The sequence below is a fragment of the Mustela erminea genome, chromosome 20 (assembly GCF_009829155.1).
Source record: "Mustela erminea isolate mMusErm1 chromosome 20, mMusErm1.Pri, whole genome shotgun sequence".
Taxonomy (NCBI): Eukaryota; Metazoa; Chordata; class Mammalia; order Carnivora; family Mustelidae; genus Mustela; species Mustela erminea.
Genome location: NC_045633.1, coordinates 30,644,444 through 30,666,896, shown reverse-complemented (window position 1 = coordinate 30,666,896; position 22,453 = coordinate 30,644,444). Strand labels below are relative to the sequence as shown.

Sequence of the window (22,453 nt, the reverse complement as noted above, 5' to 3'; positions counted from 1 at the left end):
TTAATTACATGTGTGAGACACAAACCTAATTATATGTGTATAGACTGAGAGACAGAAGGGCCACTTACGTGATTAGCATCGACTGGTTTTCACGATCTGCAGGGAAGAAGACACCAGCAGGAACATGTAATTAGGAAACACTTAGAAACTGGACATTTGGCATTGCCGTGGCCAATCAGTCCGCATCTGCCTGCATCCCACTCAATGCATCCCGGGAGGTGGGGTGCAGCGACCACCAGAGGCCCGGCCCCCTGTGTCAAGTGGGGTCCATGGCCACGTGCTTGCCACTGCAATGTTCACCTCTGCAGAAAGGCCCCCAATTCACCAGCCCCATTCTATATATTTATCCAGTCATAAGCCACATAAAAATCACTTCATGGGCCACCATGCCATAATGCAGAGATCATACAGGGAATGGTTAAGTGTGGACTTGAATCCTGGGCAGGTTACTTAACCTGGCCTTCCATGTTTCTGTAAAGCTTAGAAGGGATGCGGTGTGAGGTAGGGCCGGTACTTAGCAAGTGCCCTGCACCCTTACCGAGCCCGGGTACCCAGTGTTAACATCACACCCTGCTGCTTCTCAGCACGTAGTGAAGAACTTCAATGGGTAGTGTGGAGTCCGGGTTGGGATTGGGTAGCCCGTGGTTCTAAAATGTTCGGAGCCAATGGCAAAAAGAGTTTTTGTCGCCCACCCTGAGAGCCCTAGAGGTCCTGCTGTACTCACTCATGAGCATGTCGTGGTAGGCGTTGTCAGAGATGGAGAAGAGGTGGGGTGGCATCTCAGTGCGCTTTTTGCCTTTGTACATGTTTGCCACGCGGGCTCCGTAGATGGGCAGCCACTTGTAGGGGTTGACTGTCACACAGAACAAGCCCGAGTAGGTCTGGTGGGAGGTGAGGAAGACAGTGAGCTGGCCTTTCCTCCTGATGTCGTCTTCCCTCCCAGCCCTAGCCTGTCCTAGAGCAGCCTGGGTGGGGAGGGCGCTGCCAGCCTGGAGAGGTACAGCAGCATCCCCTCCTGGAGGCAAAATCTGTATTGGAGCATCTAGTCAGCAAGCAAAACAATCCTTCGCTTTCATATATTTGTTTCATTTTCTTTGGGTTTAATTATTTGCATAGATAACACAGTCACTGCAAGGGCAAATGTGCAAGAAAAGGTCTCCCCAGCTCCTCGGTGTCCCAACTCCTCCTCCCTCTGGGGAAGCACTGTGTTAATTTCTAACACCCCCTTCCATGGTTTTTGATGCATATACAAAGAAATCCAGGGATGTGTTCTTACCCACCCCACTTCTTGTTTTTAAAGCAAAAGACAGCTCTCTATAATACTGTTCTATATCTTGCTTTTTCCGTTGAATCTATCTGGGAGATTTTCATGAGAATTCACAGGGAGACTTCTGGGGTGTTTTAACAGCGGCAAAGCCCTCCCTGGGTGGACGCACCCCCCTCCCCCACTCCACCCCCAGTGGGCGGCTGGATTTGAACTACTCTTAAGAAGAGGCACCGTCTTCTCTTTTCATCACAAGGCAATTTTGTAAGGAAATTGTCCCATTAAAGAGAAAAGAAAATCAGAAAAACCAATGAAGTACTAGAAGAAAGGGGAGAAAAAGGGAGGGCAGAAAACAGCCACGTCCGTGGGTCCCCATCCATGAGTTCCAAACTGTCTTTCTCCTTGCTGGACCCTCACATCCACCTGAGAGCCCAGCCCCGACCCCGTGCCTCTTTTCAGTTAGACTTTAAAACCTTCCGCCTTGACCCAAATGGGAATAAACGCCTCCCTGCCTGATGCCAGCTTCTTCTTAGCATAGCTGCCATATATGTATTAAGTTTTTATGGGGAATCTTATTAAATAGAAAGTGACCCAAAGAAAGAGAAACACAGATGAGATAGAGCTCACTTAAGGAATTGAGAGTAGGACACACAGTATATCGCCCTGAGACCCCTGCCACTGAGTCACTCTTTCCCGCCAGTCCTGTCTGAGGGTGGGGGTGGGGACAGACAGCAGACGGATGGATGGATGGATGGTCGGATGGACGGACGGACAGGGGGTGACATCTAACAAGGACATATGATGTCACCAGAGGGAAAATGATGTCTTGATGGGAGAGTCTGCAGTGGGGTAGTGGGGACAAAGACTCCCGGGTGGCAACCTCAGCAAAAGGTATACCAGCTGCCCGTGGAGATGGCACCATCACTGAGACATTGAAGGCTTGGAGTGGAAGTTCTAACGCGTCAGAAACATGGTCCCTGTGCCCTTGTCTGAGCCATACTGGGTGACGGTTGATGGGAAGGTAGAGTAGCAGCTGTGTCCTTCCCATCAGGAGGGGTGCAGAAGGTCAGCAGCCACCCCTCGTCCCCACCGCCAGCCCTGGGGAACTCACATAGATCCTCATGTTGGTGTAGCGTTGGCGCAGATTGTTCAGGACGCTGGCCTCATTCAAGAAAGTCATGTCTGCCATGTCACTGGCTTGGTAGAATTTGGGTGGGTTCATCTGCTGGACATCATCCTTCTTCACAGTGAGAGTCTGGGTGGGGGAGTGTCAAGGCACAACAGGAATTAGAGAACAGTATAGTCCGCAGCCATGTCAGCCTCTGGCACAAGGTACCACAGACTCTGGTATCTTGGAACGAGCTGGTGTCAGGTGACCAATGGGCCTGACTCCTGATCCAGCCATGTCCCACTGTGAGGCTTGGGCTGATGAGAGACCTCCAAGGCAATCCGAGTCCAGATTGCCCTTCCTCTGAAAGAGGGATCACAGGAGCTTCCTTGGCTGGTGGCGGGGAGAACTATTTTAACTTAAGCGGGATCCTGTAAAATACCTTGTAAGCTATTAAGTTCCATCCCTACATTCAGAGCACCTCTGGACCCTGCTTCTCTTCCTGCCAAGTCCGTGCTGATAGCTGAGCAGAACTTGCTTTTCAATCCCAGTGACACTTTGCAGAGACGTGACTCTTGGCTCTCTGCCTTGAGAATTGGCAGTGGTTTCTAAACAGCGTGAACTTTTTCATTGAAAAAAAAAGGAGGGGGCGCCTGCTCAGTTGGTTGAGAGTCTGGCCTTTTTTTCCTTTTTAATTTTTATTATTTATTTATTTATTTGATTTTATTTATTTGATCCCAAGACCCTGAGATTATGACCTGAGCCAAAGTCACACGTTTAACCAACTGAACCACCCACGTGCCCCTGAGCTTCCAACTCCTGATTTCAGCCCGGGTCATGATCTTGGGCTTGTGGGATCAAGTCTCTCATTGGGTTCCATGCTCAGTATGGAGTCTACTTGTCCATCTCCCTCTGCTCTTTCTCTATCTCTAAAATAAATAAGGGGTTGCCTGAGTAGTTCTATCAGTATAATAATAATACTATATATATATATATATATATATAATACTATAATATATAACAATAATAATAAAATAAAGTAAATAAAATCTTTAAAAAAAAGACATTTCCCTGCTCCCCTCAAGCCACCTTAAAGAATAAAATTGAGGGGCCCCTCGGTAGCTCAGTGGGTTAAGCCTCTGCCTTCGGCTCAGGTCATGATCTCAGGGTCCTGGGATCGAGCCCTGCATCTGGCTCTCTGCTCAGCAGGGAGCCTGCTTCCCCCTCTCTCTCTCTGCCTGCCTCTCTGCCTACTTGTGATCTCTGTCTGTTAAAAAAATAAAAATAAAATCTAAAAAAAAAAAGATTTGGGGCACCTGGGCGGCTCAGTGGGTTAAAGCCTGGGCCTTCAGCTCAGGTCATGATCCCAGAGTCCTGGGATCGAGCCCCACATCGGGCTCTCTGCTTCCTGCTTCCCTTCCTCTCTCTGCCTCTCTCTGCCTACTTGTGATCTCTCTGTCTGTCAAATAAATAAATAAAATCTTAAAAAAAAAAAGAGAGATTAAATTTTAAAAAAAGAATAAAATTGAAAGCAAGTGAGCAAGCAAACAAGACCAAAATAATAATAATAATAATAATAATACAATGAATCCTGAGCAGTTAATGTGTCAGGGTGAAAGTAGTAGTACAGGGTTAGGATCCTGGAGTGTCTGTGCACGGCAGGCAAACCCCATCCTCCCTCTGCGCCCCAATTTCTTCATGTGTAAATGAAAACCAGCACCATCTCTTAAGTTCCAGCATCTGGGACCAAAGCTTAAGCCATGTGATCCAGAAAATAAACATCTTTGACAAGCTGCCTATAGCCCGAGATGTGGGGCTTGAACACGCACTGGGATTTCTGGGACTTTTAATAATTTATGAGTCCACTAGGCAGATAACTTGAAACCTTGACAGTTCTGGAAAATCTACCCACTAATGGTCACCACACCCATGGTAAATCAAGCTGGGTTTTATTCCGAGTCCATTTCGGGGAGTTCCCAGATCTCTGGGCCTTGCCTTCAGGCAAACACTTCTCTCTCTCCCTCCCTCTCTTCTCCGTCTGTCTGTCTGTCAGCGGAGGCAGAGGACAGGGGCCTTTACCTTACTCTTAGAGGTCAGGTGAGTCAGTCTTTGTCCTAGACCTGCGGTGCTCACAGAAGTTATGTGTGGTCCTTAATGTCTATCCCAACCGGGCCCCCTGGGGATCCAAACTCTCGTACATTACACCTCACACCACCACAGTGCTCTGCCCTTCTGAAAAGTAGGTTCTCCAGAGAAGTCAGCTTGACTTTCATGTTCCAGTCCCCTAGAACCTGGGGATAGCCTCATCTCCCTGCTGCTGCTCCCCTGGAAGTGAAGCAAAGCACAGATCTCAGCTCAGCTGCTGCATGTTCTGATCGCAGATCTCTCGCTCTTGTCTTCCTGACATTGACTGAGGACCAACTCACACTCCTGCTGCTCGGCCCACCACGAAGAAATGGTCTTGTGACTTGGGGACATGTGGGTGTTTGAGTGCAATACAGCTAGGTTTGAATCTGAGCTTGGCATTTGCTGTCTTTGTGACCGTGCGCCACTTATGTAGGTCCTCCTTCATCCTTTATAAAATAGTAACTCCTAAAACCCCACTACATAAGATTATTGAAAGGATTAAACGAAACATCCAGTGCCTCACCAGGAGTCTGCCATAGGGTAACGGTTTAACGAACCAAACTTTCTATCCATTCTCTCAAGTCACCCCCACAGTCAGAAAACAGTGGAGACCAGTAGAGAGAGAGGTGTGCTGGTAAACCAGCTCTAAGGGTTGGTGTATGCGTGGGGGGAAATCCCTGATTTATACCATTTGTCAAGACATCAAGCTGCCAAAAGTTTAATTCTCGGCTGCAAAGTCCCTGGTTGTTCAGCATTGAGTGTTGGGTCCTCACAAGCCAGGACAAGCCAGCTCCAGCACTGCCGCGGTGCAGCAAGGGACGCTGAGCCTCCATCTGTGGGCAGGCAGGTGGAGAGCTCCCTGAGTCAGCCAGGGTGTTCTGAGCCCTGCCTCACGTTCCTCATGTCGCTGTGAGCACACAGTGCAACTGCGGACGTCTGCGATGCTTACTGCCGTGCCCCATGAAATCCCCATGAAAGTAACTCTCACACAATCTCGTGCACACGCATGCTATTTCAGAGCATACCTGTACTTGTGTGTGTCCTACCATGTTGGAGTCTCTACTGGGGAATAGTCAAAGCTCAGGGAGGGCAGGTGCCTTGCCCAGGGCCATAGTTCAAGTGTAGTCAGGTCAGCACACAGGACTCAGAGGCATCTGCCCTCTTACCATCCTGCCTCTTGAGCATGGACAGCAGAGCCTGGGTGTCTGCCACTCCCTAAGCTTAGTGTCTTCCTGGAGATTATTCTCCACTCACCTGGTTGTTGACTGTCTTCACAGTGACCTGGTCGCCCTGTTCAGACTGGATCTCCCCAGCAACGAAGCCCTCTTTCTCGTCTTTGACCCAGCAGGACTTCTTGATGTCATAGGGCTTGTTCATGGCTTCGATCCTCTCCTTTTCTGGAGGTGCCAGGAAGGGCATCGGGTCCACATCGTCCCCACATTCACCTTTGTATCCACCAGGCATCGCGGCTTGGCTGATGGAGGAGCAGGAGGGAACCAAGGGAGGGAACCAGGGCTTCCCTGGGTGCTGTAGGGAAGAGCAAGGACAGTTCGCCAAGACTGATGGGTAGGTTGCAACAAATGCCCCAAGAGAGGTGGGATTGCTTCTCTCAGGTCACTTTGGAGGTCTTGTGGCATTAGGTCTTAATAATCAAGAATTAGAAATTAGTTAATAGCACCTCAGAGTTGTTATAGCCCCCCACCAACTGCAAAATACTTTTGCCACCTGTCCTCTCATATGCCTCTCACACTAAGGCTGTGAGGTAGGGATTAGGAAACTCATTTTATGGAGGAGAAGAAGAGAGCCTGGGGAGGCTAAAGCAAGGATTTTAACCATGAAATTGGTATGAGAAAACAATTACTATTTGGTTTTGCTTTCCCTTAAGGTATGAACAGAGGCCACAAGGCACAGTAGGATCCCAGTAACACAGTTCCTGTTGGGTTTGTCCCCAGCAGAAAGCACAGCTAATCTTTCATTTTAGCCTGGCTGTAGACATCTTAAAATATTATTTACCCTTATCTCAACTTTGAAATCATGGTCTTATTAGATCCTGAGTTAGCTGTTATTTAAATCTACTTATAAAGAAGTATACTTTTAATTACTATATCACAGGGTAACTTGTAAATATTTTGATAACTGTCTTTTAATACAATCGGTTTCCTTTGCAACCCCATGTATTTTTTTTTAAATGTATTTAAAAATAGTAATCTGAGCTGAGGTCTATAGGCTTTGCCAGATGCTAAGCAAGTGGTTGGTCCAGAATAATTGCCTGGATTCAGGGATTATCTCTCTTAAGATGAGGCCAGCCTGGATTCAAGCTTGGGCCGCTAGGTCTCCAAACCCAGAGAATTTCACCAAACCACCAAGAAGAAGAACTGGGGATTCATGGCAGCAAAGAGAGAAGTCCAGGGGGATCCCAGTTTGTCTTGGGGGTAAAGAACCTTCTCAGAAGTTTGGGGAGGGTGTGGTTCTGAGGCCCTTTGTCAGCAGTGCTGTTCTAGAGGCCGAGGACAGCGCCCAGCTCTAAATAAGCCAGCTGGGGATGGAGGGTCTCAGGACTGTGCCTCCCAGGATGCCCGCTGCCCTGAGCTATCCTCAGGAGGGCTCCAGCTTTTTCTGTCAAGGGCTCTGGTGTTTCCAGAAGAAGCTGACAGCCAAGAGGTGGCGGCAAAACCAGATACTTGCTCCTGGTCTCATCTCTCTGTGAGGTCCCTCTCTCTTCAGGTTCCCCAGCCCCAAAGCTGGTCTGTTTCACAGAAAATGAGAACGAGAGGAAGGGGGTAGGCACCCTGTGCCACCTGGTGATGCCTGTGTTCCCACTGGACAAAATGAACGTCTTAAATTCAGGTAGTAAGGTGCATAGGATTACCAAGGAAACAAATGGTATTAAAATATAATTAACAAAATTAAGTAAACCTGCTTGATACAGTAATACGTATCCTCCTTCCCTAACGCATCAAATGACACGTGGATCTCACAACCCAACAGCATTCTGAAGCAGTGATGGGAACCAACAATTTTTCGAGCTCTCTGCAACATTGTCCTGTGCTATGAAAACGTAAGTCACAGGTGCTGGGGACTGTGATTTGTTGCCTGTGTTACAAAGGGGAAGGAATGAATGATACATTTCTGTTAAAGGATGGAATTGTTTTCCCACTGAAGACCCCAGAGCCTGGGGCAAGAACCCTGCCTGACTCATCCTGAATCCTGTCCCGGGGGAGCACTGAGCTGGGAGTCCTCAGTGTGCTGAGAGCTTCTAGCAGTGCATCCAGCACCCAGGAGACTTGGCCCTCCCTCAGCTCTGCCACATGTCACCTTGGGCAGTGTGGAGGCTGCATTCGGCCTCCTCCCCCTCCCCCTTTCTGGAAGAGAGGATTGCTCAACATAAACTTCCTTTTGTCATTTGTTGTCCCCAATGGCTCAGTTGCATTGTCTTTTTGCTGCCTCATTTTCCTGCTTCTGTTTAACACAGATGGAAGTCACCAGGGAAATGAGACCAAAATCCACATGAAAAAGAAAATGCAAGTATCAGCAAAGTCAGATTAAAATGCATTAGACTTGCCATTAAAACAAAGCAACTGCTCGCGTCTGAGGGCTAGGTACCTTTTTAAATTGTTCTAATGTGGGAGGAAGGGCCAGAAATTCCTTGTTTATTCCGATTAGGCTGCTTCTGTGTTTTGGTTTTTTTTTTGACGATGGTTTTGCCAGGAACCATAAACTAAGCTGTCATTGCTATTGTCCTGGCCTGGGGGCCTGGGGCATAGAACCCCTGGGACCAGCCCCCCACCCTCCCAGCTCTACAGGCTCTGACGCCAGGTTCCACCCCTCTTAGTGACTATAGTCCGTTGCTCAGCAGTGAGTCCAGCTCTTAGTAGTGAGCCCAGGTCCCCCTGTATATTCAGGCTACTCCTGGCCCTGCAGACAACAGCTCTCCCCAGGCATCTCTGATAACTAAGACCCCCTTTTTCTTTCTTTCTTTTTAAAGAATTTTAAAGTTTATTTATTTATTTACTGGGGTAATTTCTCTACGCAACTTGGGGCTCGAACTCCCAACCCCGAGATCGAGTCTCGTGCTCTTCCAACTAAGCCAGCCAGCCAGACACCCCTCAGACCCCCTTTTTAAACATCATAAACCACAGAACATAGAAAACACTCAGCTCAAGAAAACATTCAGCAAAAGATGCAAGGGGCCTGGGGGTGGGGTAGAGGAGCCGAGATGCATTACCGTGTGGAAAGGGCAGGGCTGGGATTGAGCCCTGGGGGAACCCAGCACCTCGCTCCCCCAACCAGGGAAGTCAGGTGGTGCAGTGAAGTGCAGCTGGTCAGGGTTTGAATCCCAGCGCTGCCCTTGTCTCACCGTGGAATGCAGGTGGAATGCAGTTCGAGCCCCAGCAGCTAGCTGCCTCCTTGCCCGCAGGTCCAGGCTCCTTGGAGCGCTGAATGATATGCATCTTCTGCAGCCCAAGGCTCAAGAAATGCTCGCCTCCTGCTCAGCCTTGCTAATCTCTTGTCAGTCCACCCACTTTCCTCAGGTGGCTCCTCCAGAGCACCCATCCGCCCCCCCGCCTGCAGCCTCGATGGTACCCACCTGAGACCACACTGGAAGAGACTGGGTGCCGAGCAGAGGCTGGCCATTCCCTTTTATACCTGCCCAACAGGTCTGAGCCAGCAAAACCTTAAAAAAGAAAAGAACCCCTTAGGGCTCTGGTTGCTCAGCTGGCTTTACCTTCCACAGTTAGACTGGATGCTCCCAGGTCCCTCAGGGGGGATCAGTGAATGCTGTAATTTTAGGACAATCTCCTTCCTCCCATTGCCCTTGTGGGGAAACTGATGACCTCAGCCCAGGGGTGCAAGCTGTGGGCAGAAATAGAACAGTTGGCTAATGCGTTTTCTCCTTAGAGCTAGGACTCTGCCCACGGAGGGGATGACTCTCAAGGAGGAAGACCTGGGTTGACTCATCCAAAGCCGTTGGCATGGATGAGCCCAGATAACCAGTGGGTTGATGATTTTGTCAGTCTGGAAGGCCAATGTGAACTTAGACTTCACTCATTTGATCACGGCCGTGGGCCTCCTCCAGCTCGTTATGGCCAGCAGTGCCAGCTTTAAGTCCCAGAGCCCTGCCTCCAATTCCTGCATGGATTCCTACACATTCCGTGACCTTGCGCAAGTCCTTGCCCTTGCTGGGCTTGCCTTTCCCATCTGTACCCTTCCGGAGCTCAGATACAGCTTCTGGGTCTGGAGGGAGAAGCTGCCTGGGGGACATTCTTCCAGGCTATGCCTACCTACGACCTTATCTCCAACCCGCCCCCCCCCCCCCCCCCCCCGCACTGTTTTTTTTAAATTGAGACAAATTAACATAAAATTAACCATTGTAGGTGAGTAACTCAGTGGCATTTATACATTCAGGAAGTTGCACAACCACTACCCCAGCCTGGTTTCAATACGTCATCTGCCCCAAAGGAAATCTGGTACCCCCCACTTTTTAAAGATTTTTATTATTATTATTGTTGTTGTTTTTTCCGAAAGAAAGAGAGAGAGAGAGAGAGGCAGAGCGAGCGAGCACGCGCTCTGGCAAGTGTGCCCACAAATGTGGGGGAGGGGCAGACGGAGAAGCAGATTTCCCACTAAGCAGGGAGACCAACACAAGACTCAATCCAGGATCATGACTTGAGCTGAAGACAGACATTTAACTGAGTGAGACGCCCAGGCGCCCAACCTGGTACCCTTTAAACAGCTTCTCAGGCTGGGCAACCACCAATCTGCTTTCTATCATTATGGTTTTATCTATTCTCTATATTTCCTAGGAACGGAATCCTCTGAGATCTAACCTCTGGTGCCCAGCTGCTTTCCTTTAGCATCATGTTTTCAAAGTTCATCCAAGCTCTAGCAGGTGTCAGGACTTTATTCTGTTTAAGGCTCAACAGTAATCTGTTGTAGAATCTGCAACATTTTATCTTCTCACCCGCTGATGGACGTTTGGGTTGTTCCCACCTTTTGGCTACCGTGAATTGCGCTGCTATGAACATAGGGTTGCAATTATTTGAGCTCCGGTTCTCAATTTTTTTTTTCTTCTGATTACCTAGGACTAGACTTGCTGGATCAGTTGTAATTCTATGTCCTTTTTTTTTTTTTTAAGATTTTATTTTGAGAGCAAGAATGCCTGCGTGCGTGGGAGTGGGGGGCGGGGCAGAGGGAGAGAGAGAGACTCTCAAGCAGATTCCCTGCTGGTCCCAGAGCCAGACCTGGGGCTTGATCCCGCAGCCAGACCTGGGGCTTGATCCCACAGCCCTGTGAACACAACTTGAGCCGAAACCAAGAGTGGGATGCTTAACTGACTGAGTCACCCAGGCGCCGCTGTGTTCAGTTTTTTGAGGAACCACCTGTTTTCACAGCATCTGAATCATTTTACCTTCCTGCCAATGATTCACGATTTCTCCAGATCCTCAGCACCACTTGTTACTTTCCTTTTTGTTTTGTTTTGTTGTTGTTGTTGTTAATTATGGTCATCCTAGTGGGTGTGAAGCGGTATCTCATTGTGGTTTTTATCTCTATTTCCCTAATGACTGATGGTGTTGAGCATCTTTTCATGTGCTTGTTGGTCATTTATGTATCTTTGGGAAAATGTCTGTGCAAGTCCTTTGCCCATATTTTAATTGGGTTGTTTGTCTTTCTGTTGTGGAGTCTTAAGAATTCTTTATATATTTTAGATACTGGATCCTTTTTTATTTCTGGCAGAGAGAGAGTGAGAGAGTGTGTGAGCGGAGGGGCAGGGGAAGTGGGGAAGAAAGGGAGAGGTGGAGGGAAAAGTAGAGAGAGAATCTCAAGCTGACTCCACACTTGGCCCAGAGCCTGATACGTGGCTCGATCTCACAATGCTGAGATCGTGACCTGAGCCAAAATCAAGAGGCAGATGCTTAACTAATTGAGCCACCCAGGCGCCCCTAAATATTAGATCTTTTTCTTTTTATTAAAGATTTTATTTATTTATTTGACAGAGAGAGATCACAAGTAGAGAAGCAGGCAGAAAGAGAGGGGGAAGCAGGCTCCCTGCTGAGCAGAGAGAACCCGATGCAGGGCTCGATCCCAGGACCCCGAGACTATGACCTGAGCCAAAGGCAGAGGTTTTAACCCACTGAGCCACCCAGCCGCCCCGCAGATACTAGATCTTTATCACGTATATGATTTGTAAATATTTTCTCCCATTCTGTAGACGTTTTCAATTTCTTGATAATGCCCTTTGATGCACAGAAGTTAATTTTAACAAAGTCTAACCTATTTTGTTGTTGTTGTTGCCTATGCTTTTGGCATCATAGTTAAGAACCTGTTGCCAAATTCAAGGTTTTGAAGATTTGCCCCTGCATTTTCTTCTAAAAGTTATATGGCTTTAGATTTTATATTTAGGTTGTAGCTGCCTTAATTCACTCTTAAAAGAAAAAGGAACCCACCTGAGCACAGAACTGATTTCCTTTTTTTGTCCCTCTGGGTTTGGGCCTGGGAAGCAGCTACTTTACCGAGGTAACCAAAGAACTTTTTATTTAATGCATATTAATGTTTTGCAGACACTTGCTTTTGTCGACTGATCCCCGCAGCATTATTATTGTGTTCTGAAAATGAATCTGTCAATGAAGAATTGGATTAATAAGCAATTTTGACATGGACCCTTTCCTATCTGCCTGAATACTTCACCCCTCGAGGATGGACCCCATTTCTTCTGTACTGGGCCTCAGTTTCCCCAAAGGTAAAATAAGAGTTTGGCTGAGATGCCTTCAATGCTGCTGAGGTGCCATTCACGCCGATCAGCTGCTCCCCAAATTCTGATCACCTGATAGGGTCATTGTCAATTACTTTAGCCTCAGAGCTTTTCATAGGCAGAACTTTGTGCAGAAGGAGGGAGAGGCAGAGGGAGAGAGAGAATCAACAGAGATAAATGGCGCTTCTCTGGGGAGAGCAGGGGAGGTGGCCTCCCCATAGCCCACCACCCTCCCGGGGGGGCCTTTAGAGACAGTTATCCTGGAGAGGCTGCAGGAGTCCATCCTTAGAGTGTTCCACCCAGAGCCAGCATCCTTCCAGTTTCTTTCCACACGATCTTCATCCTCTGGCTGATGAGAGCGGGGAACAGTGAGAAGAAAGGGGACCGCACTCATAGTGGTTCTGAGAAGGAATGTTCCCTGGCAGGAGGTTTTCAGTCCGGGCCCCGGCAGGAGAAAGCATACTCCAACGTGGTCACAGCCCGGAGTTTAAGGGAAAGCCTATTGAATAAGGTGGGGCAGGGTTTAGGGGAATGGGCAGGAGAGGCCATGGGAAAGCCACCACACCCCAGAAAAGTGGGAAAAGTGAAGTCCTCAGGGGGATGGCCCAGCTACTGCCCAACCAGACCCAGCAGGGCCTTGCTCAAATCTCCCCACCTGCTCACCCATATTCTCCCCTCATTTCCTCTGGCCACACCCAACCAGAAACTGGAGAGCAGGGACCTGGGGAGGCAGCCAGTAGAGGTCAGCCTCCTGGGACACGGGACAAGTGGAGGAAACATAAGATACCTAGCACCTGCCCCTCTGTCTCTCCTGAACTTTTCACTAGGGAGTTTTTGTGGCTCATGTTCCAGAAAGTTCCATCTCAGTAGGAGTGCTTGGTTGGGAGAAGGCCCTCAAAGTAACTGTCAGGTGAGTACTGCCTCCCAAGAGTAGGTGGATACAGGCGGTAGTTTCTGCTTTTAAAAATGCGGTAAGAATAGCACTGGGCTTGTTATTATCTGGCTCATGAAGATATCTGGGGGAAGTTTTGTTATACCTCTCTATAGAAAGCAAGCTGACTTAGACGCCCTAGGGGGAGAAAATTCCCTGGAGTCATGGCTTGGTATTGATACAACAATAAAAACAAAGCGTTCCTGAGTCCATTAGCTCATTTGGATTTTTCCAGCTTGACCCTGGGCGGGTGGGTGGTGCAGATGAGTAATGACTTGCTTTTAGTAGATGAGAAAGCAAGTTCAGAGAGGTGAAGCAATTTGCCCAAAGACACACAGTGAGTGAGCGTCTGAGACGTGGTCCTATTTTTCTTTCCAACGCTTATCACTCTCAATAGCGTGTCATGGATCTACTAGATGGTTTCTGAGCTCTTTCCCTTGTCGAGTGTAAGCGTGGTGAGGACAGCCGTTGGCCTGGGAGATAATAGAGTGGGTTGATCAAAAACTGGACTCTGAAGCCAGATTTTCTGAGTTTGTCCCTTATGAGCTCTGTGACCTCTCCCCACTTCAATGTTCTTGTCTGTAAAATGGGGATGGTAGCGGTACTTACCAAATAGGTTTGTTCAGAGAAAGAAGGGAGCTCATGTAGAGTGCCTGGCATCTATTAGATGATCAATAAATATGTGTTGTGTGGAGGAAAGCTGGAACCGTACGGTGGGAACAATACTCCAAGCACAATACTGTGTTCGGGTGATAGTTGAGATGGGAATTTTTCTTGGCATTTACATCCAGAAACCCTTGGACTTAGATACATGGGGAGCTGGGCCCTGCCCCCTAAGGGCTGACTTAGGAAATAGGGCTGCTGACCCTCAGTGTCTTCCTTTCTTCTCCCAGTTCTGTGAGCTCTGTACTAAGTTCTTTGCTGGACCCTAGCAGTGATATCCAATAAACTAGACACTTTTTCTCCCGTGGAGGGCTTTGCACTGTGGTCCCTTAGCCTCTGGGGGGGAAAACTGGAGAGGGCAGAGGAAACACAGCAGGTAAAGGTGAAGGAGTGGCACCTGGTCAATCCTGTGCCAGCCTGAGACCCCCATACTCAGTGCCCTGGGACGGCCTCTCATTGCCAGGACCAGGGCCTGGGCCCAGAACCTTCGTGACAACCAGAATTCTCAGTCAAGAGATATTGAAGAAGGTCGGACCCCTGTCCAGATCCAGGGCCAGGAAGTCAAAGTTACTTTAGTTTTCCTGCTGTGTGTGCCACGCCCTGGGCTGGGAACCAGCTCCTCCTGGAAGAGATCCCCTTTCTATGAAGCAAAGGGCCAGTTGTTGAAGGTCCACAGGGGATGGTTTCCAGCCTGTGAGAGCCCCGACAGTCACTCACTCAGGATGTTTCCTGGCACCTAGGTCCTACTGCTTACAAGACCAGCCTGTCTATCCATGATGGTGGGGGGTGGGGTATGTGGTTGGGGGGTGGCCTTCTCTCCTTGCTTGAAATGAGAAGTGTGGCTTTATCCAATCAGATACTAAGTGCTTGCTTCTAGAACATTCTTAGAACACAGAAACATCCCAAGTGGAAAGAGTTCCATGGCTTTGAGTCTCAGTTCTGCCATTTCTTCCTTATGAAATTGGAAAAGTAATAATAATGATAATGATATTGGGGCACCTGGGTCGCTCAGTGGGTTAAAGCCTCTGCCTTCAGCTCAGGTCATAATCCCAGGGTCCTAGGATCGAGCCCCGCATCGGGCTCTCTGCTCAGTGGGGAGCCTGCTTCCCCCCCCTCTCTGCCTGCCTCTCTGCCTACTTGTGATCTCTGTCTGTCAAATAAATAGATAAATAAATCTTTAAAAAAATAATGATAACGATAAATGACCATTGATAGAAAAATCAAGTGGGATTATTTACTTGAAAGTGTTTGGTTTTTTTTTTAAGATTTTATTTACTTATTTGACAGAGAGAGAGACAGCAAGAGAGGGAACAAGCAGGATGAATGTGAGAGGGAGAAGAAGGCTTCCCGCTGAGCAGGGACCCCCAATGCAGGACTCGATCCCAGGACCCTGGGATAATGACCTGAACTGAAGATAGCCACTCAATGACTGAGCCACCCCGGCGCCCCCTGAAAATGCTTTCTTAAACTTTTCACTAACCACCACCAACTCATGATGTCGAGCATCTTTTCACTTGTTTATTTGCCACCCACGTGTCTTCCTTGGTGAGGTGTCCATTCAGATCTTCTGTGGGCGTTTTGTCATCAGGTAGTTGTGTGTATGTTTTTTATATTGAATTTTTAAAAAAGATTTTTAAAGTTTACTTTTGTGTGTGTGTGAGAGAGAGAACGAGTAGGGGGAGGGGCAGAGGGAGAAGCAGACTCCCTGCTGAGCTGGGAGCCAGATAAGACACTGGATCCCAGGACCCTAGATCGTGACCCAAGCTGAAGGCAGATGTTTAACTGACTGAGCCACCCCGATGCCCTTTTATACTGAATTTTAAGAATTGTTCATATATTCTACATATAAAACCACTGTTGGATATGTATTTTGTAAATATTTTCTCTCAGTCTGTGGCTTGTCTTGAAAATGCTTTTTTTAAAAAAAATGATTTTATTTATTTGACAGACAGAGATCACAAGTAGGCAGAGAGGCAGGCAGAGAGAGAGGGGGAAGCAGGCTCCCTGCTGAGCAGAGACCCTAGGAGCCTGGGATCACAACCTGAGCCGAAGGCAGGGGCTTTAACCCACTGAGCCACCCAGGTGCCCCTTGAAAATGCTTTTAAGTAGGAATATGCTGCCTACTTGTTAAGGGTCTCCCCAAATGACACAGAATGGACACCCCAAGAAACTCTACCTCCATCTACTAATGCTTATCTCCTGGGAGGCTTCCATGGAGCGAGTTGGGCTTCTCTGAGCAAGGTCAAAGGTTGGAGCCAGGAGTTCTGATAACTTGGTTTGGGGCTGGAGATGGGGGGGGGAAGGAAGAGAACTGGAATGTATTTATCATGCTTCTGTGTTCCTTAGCCGGTTTCTGCAGGTGTCTGCAAGGTTATGTCCTTAGCAGCCTGATCCCTGCCCCCTAGGGGGGCATCGCATTGCCACCTCTCTGTGCCAGCTCCACATGCCACACAGTTTGAATGTGTGGGTTATTGTTAGGCTGGTAGGGCAGGGTCCTCCCAGACCCACAGCCCTGGGGCAGTTTAGGCTCCAGGACCCCCTGATCTGGAAAAGCCATGGAGACAACCCTGAGGCTTCTGACACCTACCTCCAGCCTTGGGCCCAGAGCTGTCCCTCACCAGGCCCCGCCCAGCCCAGGCTCCTGCCTCAGCCCCTTGGATGACCTCTTTGGAAGCCCAAGGGTCATCCTTCCTACTCCCCTTCCCCCTTTCTCAGGCAGCTCTGAGCTGGCTTTCCGCAAAATGTTGGAAACAACTTAAATGTCCATCCGTAGGGGATGAGTTAATAATGTGAATAGAAAAATAACATGAAGGATATAAATAATACACATATAGGTGAAGTTCAATAAAAGTACAATGGATTTTTTTAAAACCAACAATGAAAAAAAAACCCAACAATGTAAATTCATATGCAATGGCATTCAACAAAGCCCACTGCTTAGTGTTGTTGTGTTTTTTTTTAAAGAAAGATTAAGGAATAGTTTGAAGCCAGTTTTGCAAAATGACACCCGTGTGAACAAATGTGGCAAGAGCTTGTCTGAAAGGATGCTCAGCCCGATGATCCAACCCATTAGCTCTGGGTGGGGAATTTCAGGTGATTTTTTTGTTAAACCTTCTTTAAAGATTTTATTTATTTATTTGAAAATGAGAGGGAGGGCTGGAGAGAACGCACAAGTTTGGGATGGGCTGGGGAAAAGGGAGAAACCGATTTCCCTGCTGAGCAGGGAGCCTGATCTAGGGCTCTACCAGGACCCTGGGATCATGACTTGAGCCGAAGGCAGCCGCTTACCTGACTGGGCCACCCAGACGTCCCAAGTTAAACTGTCTTTAACGTATCAGTATTGCCTGAAGTTTTTTCTTTTTTTTTTTTTAAATATTTTATTTATTTATTTGACAGACAGAGATCACAAGAAGACAGAGAGGCAGACAGAGAGAGAGGAGGAAGCAGGCTCCCTGCTGAGCAGAGAGCCCGATGCGGGGCTCGATCCCAGTACCCTGGGATCATGACCTGAGCCGAAGGCAGAGGCTTTAACCCACTGAGCCACCCAGGTGCCCCAACCTGAAGTTTTTTCAATGAGGACTGTTTTTAGGCCCCAGAGTTATTTTTTGGGGGGGAAGAGGAAACAAACGTCAAATCGATGTGTCTCAAGATGCTCCCTTCGTTTTTTTGTGCCCCAGGGTGGTGGTTGCAGGGTCCTTCCTGGTAAGGTCCAGAAGCTACATTCTCAGCTGTTGTTTGCCATCTTGGAGGAAAGGGGATCTGTGTCCTCCCAGGAGGGCTGCAGGAAGAAGCCTTGGCAGGTGGAGGAAAGTTCACATTGTGCTCCTTGAAGACCAAACATGGACATGAGCCTGAGGCCCAGAAATAGCCCCTCGCCCCAGAGACCCTTGGAATCCTGTAGGGTCAGCTCAGGAAAGGGTGAACCCCAGAAGGCCACTGCTGGAATCTTCCTCGCAGGCTCTGAAATGACAGAGAGGCCTTAAGACAGGCTCTTCTGAACACAGTGCTATGCAGCTGGGACAGAAAGAACGTGGGACCTGGACAAGGAGTTCTCCAAAGTCAGCTCAGCTTGAAAAGTCTCTGATTCCAAGCCAGCTGGAGATTTCCTTATTAATGGTGAATTTTATGGGAGCCAAGAAACACGGTGATCAAGGCTGCTGGAGATCAATTTCTCCAGCTCCATTTCTTTCTCTTTCATACTGCGCTTAGACTTACATCTCAATTTGATTTTATTTGACACTGAAGTACCATTTTTATTTTATTTTTTCAAAAATACCTAAAAACCTTTCCAACTTTTCATCCTCCTGGCATCATGCCTTTTTGCCAAGAAGTAGTTATTCTTATTTTTCCAAAGGAGAGAATCTCTTTTTTTTTTTTTTCTGTGAGTCTCGCAAGGTTGAATAAATCCCAGTGTCTGAAAAGCCCATGTGGACTCAAACCCCAATCAGCTGGGTAATCTCCCATCCATCCATCCGTCCATCCATCCATCTATCCATCATCCACTCATTCATCTATCCATCCATCCATTCATCCATCATCCAACATCCACCCATCCATCATCCCTCTGTTGTCCGTCATCCATTCATCCATCTGTCCGTTCATCCACTATCCATCATCATCTACCATCATCTATCCACTCTCTGATCCATTCATCCATCATCCATCCATCCACCACCCATCTGTCATCCATCATGCAGCCATCATCCTCCCATCCATCCATCCATCCATCCATCCTTCATCTACCCATCATCTATCCATCTATCCATCTGTCCCCAATCCATTTATCCATCTGTCATCCATCATTCACTCATCTATCCATCAGCCACTCATCCATCATTTATCCATCCATCCATCCATCCATCATTCTTCCATTATCCATCAATCAGCCATCCATCACTCCTCCATAATCCACCATCCATCCACCCATCATCCATTCATCCATTCATCCAGCCATCATCCACCCATCACCCCTCCATCCATCTATCCATTCACTCATCCATCTGTCCATTCAGCAGGTGCTCCCTCTGGAGCCAGGGACTGGTTGGAATGAACCTTGGCCTTATTTTCCTGCACCCTCTGAGGAGAACATGTCCTCCATGGAGCCATTACAGGGAGTAAGAGCATTGTGCTAGATATCCAGTGCTGTCTTTGAATACTGAACTCACTTCCTCACCTGGGATTATAATAATATGCATCTCACCAAGCTGTTACAAGGTGAGGTGTGAATGGCAGAAAGAAAGACCTTGTGTGATTATTAGAGCCCAGGTGCTCAATGATGACAGGTGGGTTCTAAGTTCGTTGGTGGCAGGGACCCTGTCTGATTCAGTCCTGCACCTTGCAGACTCAGCACAGAGTGGGTGCCCAGTTGCTGGTCCCTACAGAGCCTTGTCCACAGCCCAGCTCTTGGGTCACGTGGTGTCAGAGGAAAGCCTCACGGGACCCTGGGCTCTGGGTATGATCTCTGCCTCTGATATTCAGAGGCCCCAGAGAGGAGAAATGTCTGTAGACTGCCCCCATGCTCCTAGAAAAGAAAATGCTTACCCTAATCAGGCAGATGAGGAGCCTTGGAAGCTGTGGGGCTGGATCAGATCCTACTTAACAGATCAGGCCCCATTAAACAGAACGCACTTCTAGGAAATAAACACTATACTGAGGAATTCAGGTTCTAATTTTACCAGTGAGCCTGCAGACCTGATGAACAACCAGCCTTCCTTTGGTTTTCTTTTGCTGTCTTCCCACCCTGCCGTTTCCTGTCCTTAATCTCCCCTTTCCTCAGGGCGCCTGGGTGGCTCAGTGGGTTAAGCCTCTGCCTTCAGCTCAGGTCATGATCCCAGGGTCCTGGGATCGAGTCCCGAATCTCTGCTCAGCAGGGAGCCTGCCTCCACGTCTCTCTCTGCCTGCCTCTCTGCCTACTTGTGATCTCTCTCTGTCAAATAAATAAATAAAATCTTAAAAAAAAAATATCCCCTTTCCTCATCTCCTGCTTCTGGGCCAAATAGCATCTACCAAGAATCTAAAATTAGCTCCTTAAGGGTCATCATCCTGGGAAGTTAAAGTCTCTCTAGGCCCCAGGGACAGTCTGACACATTTGTGTGTGCACGGATGCACCCGCGCGCTCCGACACGTCGGCGGCTGCGTTTGTCAGGAACCAGCAGATTCCCAGGGACTGGCCTCAATCACGGAACTTCTCCCAACCCGCCCCCCGAGGAATTGTTACATCAGCTTTCTAATTCCAGCGTCCTTTTTTCTTAAACAACTTTTCCATCATGATATGATGAGTAGGCGTCTATAAATAATCAGTGATGGACCAAGCTGAGCGGGAAGGATGGTGGGAGCAGTTGGCCAGGAATATGGGGAACAAGGGGGTGCATTGACTGTGGCGAATTTGAAACAAGAATGAAAACTGACTAGAAACCAGCCTGCTTTTATTACCACCCTGCCCTGGCCATTATATTCAATGATAAATGCCCCTCCCTGCCCAGGAGAACATCTGTTCTGCGCCCTGAACTTGCGATGTCGCTGTAAACAACAGTATTAACTACAACAACATTAAAAAAAAAAAAAAAAAAAAAGGGTTCCTCTTTCAAAGAAAGAAGTCAGAAGGGAGGACATCCTGACGTCTGCTGCAACACGGATGGGCCTTGAAGACTTTACGCTCAGTGGAATTCAGCCGGTCACGAAACGACAAGCATCGTATGATTCCACTTACATGAGCTCCTTAGAGGAGTGGAACTCACAGAGACCGGAAGTAGAAGGTTGCGTGTCCAGGGCTGGAGGAGGGGCTTGTGGAATTAGTGTCTGATGGGGACAGACTTTCAGTTTGGGAAGTGGAAAAGGTTCTGGAGACAGATGGTGGCGACAGCTGCCCAGCAGTGTGAAGGTATTTCATGCACTGAACTGTATACTCCGAAGCGCTTAAAACGGTCAGTTTTATGTTCTGTGTACGTTACCACCATAAAAGACAGACGGGAGGAAGGGAGGGAGTCAGGCACGTTCCCAGCACAGGCCCAGGCACTGGGGCAAAGATGGGGCCACACAGACCTGGCCTTGCCCCATCATGTAACCTCGGGCAAGTCATGTCAATGTCAACAGCCTCAGTTTCCTGCTCTCTGAAATGGGATTGGTAATTCCTACTGCATCAGAGGAGTCAAGGCAGGTTAAACTAGCCAGGTAAATAAACCCATCTTGGTAATTCATTCTTGAAAATCTAATGTTAAGAGTTTCTTGGACGGGTGTCCTAGGACCATGTTGCCGGACCAGCGGGTAAAAGGCCCACCATGATCAGCAGAACAGAGGTCGGGAGGGCTGAGGAGTGGGCCTCAGTAGAGGATGGGGCTGATGGAGGAAGGAACGGGGAGTGGGAAGCCCATGTGGGGCTCCTGGCGGGTCAGATGGTGTGGCCGCTACTCATGATTGGGGCTTAAGCATAGGGGAGGATGAAGTGACTTCTATTTGAGGACTGAGATTCCATCCAAAGTGCTTTTCCTCCCGCATCTTTGAGTCTTTTATGTAGCACCTGTGGGCCCTGCTGTGTGTGCTAATTAGGTTTATTCAAAGGACACCAGCTTGATGCTTGGCTTGGGAAGGTTACTGAGCACACCCACTGTATATCCCGGGTACATTCTGGGTGATGGAGGGACATCTATAACACAGTGGGGGTAGAGGAGAGAGCCTGGCTTTGGGGCCAGTGTGCCCACGTATGCATTCAAAAATATGATGAGCAATGACTCTTCCTGGCATTGGGGATAAAGCAGCAAGTAAAACAGACAACACCCCCACCGTCATAGAGCTTACCCAGTTCCGTGGGGGTTGGTGGCAGAGCAGGAGACAGAAAATAAACAAGCAAGTAAATGCTCTGCATTTTAAATGTTAACAAGTGCTTCTAGGAAGTCGGACAGGAATGCAAATGTGTGGCTGAGGTAAGGTTTGATTTTAGACATGGTGACCAGGAATGGTCTCCAAAAACTAAGACCTGACGGAAGTGAGGGAGGCATAGGGAACAGCGGGTACAAAGGCCCTGAGGCCAGCATGGGCCTGAAGCATTTGAGGGGCAACGTGGAGGCTGGAGTGTCTAGAGTAGGACCATGGTGGGAGCGAGGCCAGAAGGAACAGCATGCGGGGCGAGGCAGTGCAGGGGGCCTCTAAGGCGATTGTGGGCATGTTGGGAGCATTGAAGTTTTTGAGCTGCAAAGTGGTATAACCTGAGCTCCATGTTCAAGGGATCCCTCTAGCTGTGCGTGTGTACGCGCATGCGTGCAGGCGCACGCTCCCAGAAAAGCCCTAAGGGGAAGGGACACAGCCAGTACAGGGATAGGGATGATGAGGGAAAGGGGACTTAGGTGCAGGGAGACTGGGCAGAACGGGGGGCCTGGGCCAGTCCCTCTGATGGCCTTGGATCCCACAAGTTCAGGCCTCCTTTCTGAATGCCCTCTCTTCTGACACACCACTCACCGACCTCCTCTGTTTGAAACTACAAAGCAGCTTATGTCTCTCTGTCATTGTCACCCACCACCACTGCCAGTGGGTCACCGAGTCCTGACCCAGCTCTGCACCGACTGGTCTTTGCTGCATCCCCACCTTGGTGTCCTCCAGGCCCCTGGATGTGAGGGT

The 22,453-nt window shown here is 48.6% G+C and overlaps 2 protein-coding genes across 2 annotated transcripts in view; one reads left to right on the top strand and one right to left on the bottom strand.

Moving 5' to 3' along the window:
* LOC116581322 (myosin-16) overlaps window positions 1–5,963 on the bottom strand; it is a 59,915-nt gene extending 53,952 nt beyond the window's left edge. Inside the window, exons 1-4 of the mRNA XM_032328465.1 lie at window positions 5,754–5,963; window positions 2,376–2,519; window positions 725–881; window positions 69–96 (exon numbers count right to left, since the gene is read on the bottom strand). Coding sequence (XP_032184356.1) covers window positions 69–96; window positions 725–881; window positions 2,376–2,519; window positions 5,754–5,963 — 539 coding nt within the window. The remainder of the gene's footprint in view (window positions 1–68; window positions 97–724; window positions 882–2,375; window positions 2,520–5,753) is intronic.
* The window catches only part of KPNA7 (karyopherin subunit alpha 7), a 118,372-nt gene that overhangs the window by 67,986 nt on the left and 27,933 nt on the right, over window positions 1–22,453 (top strand). The window lies entirely within an intron of this gene.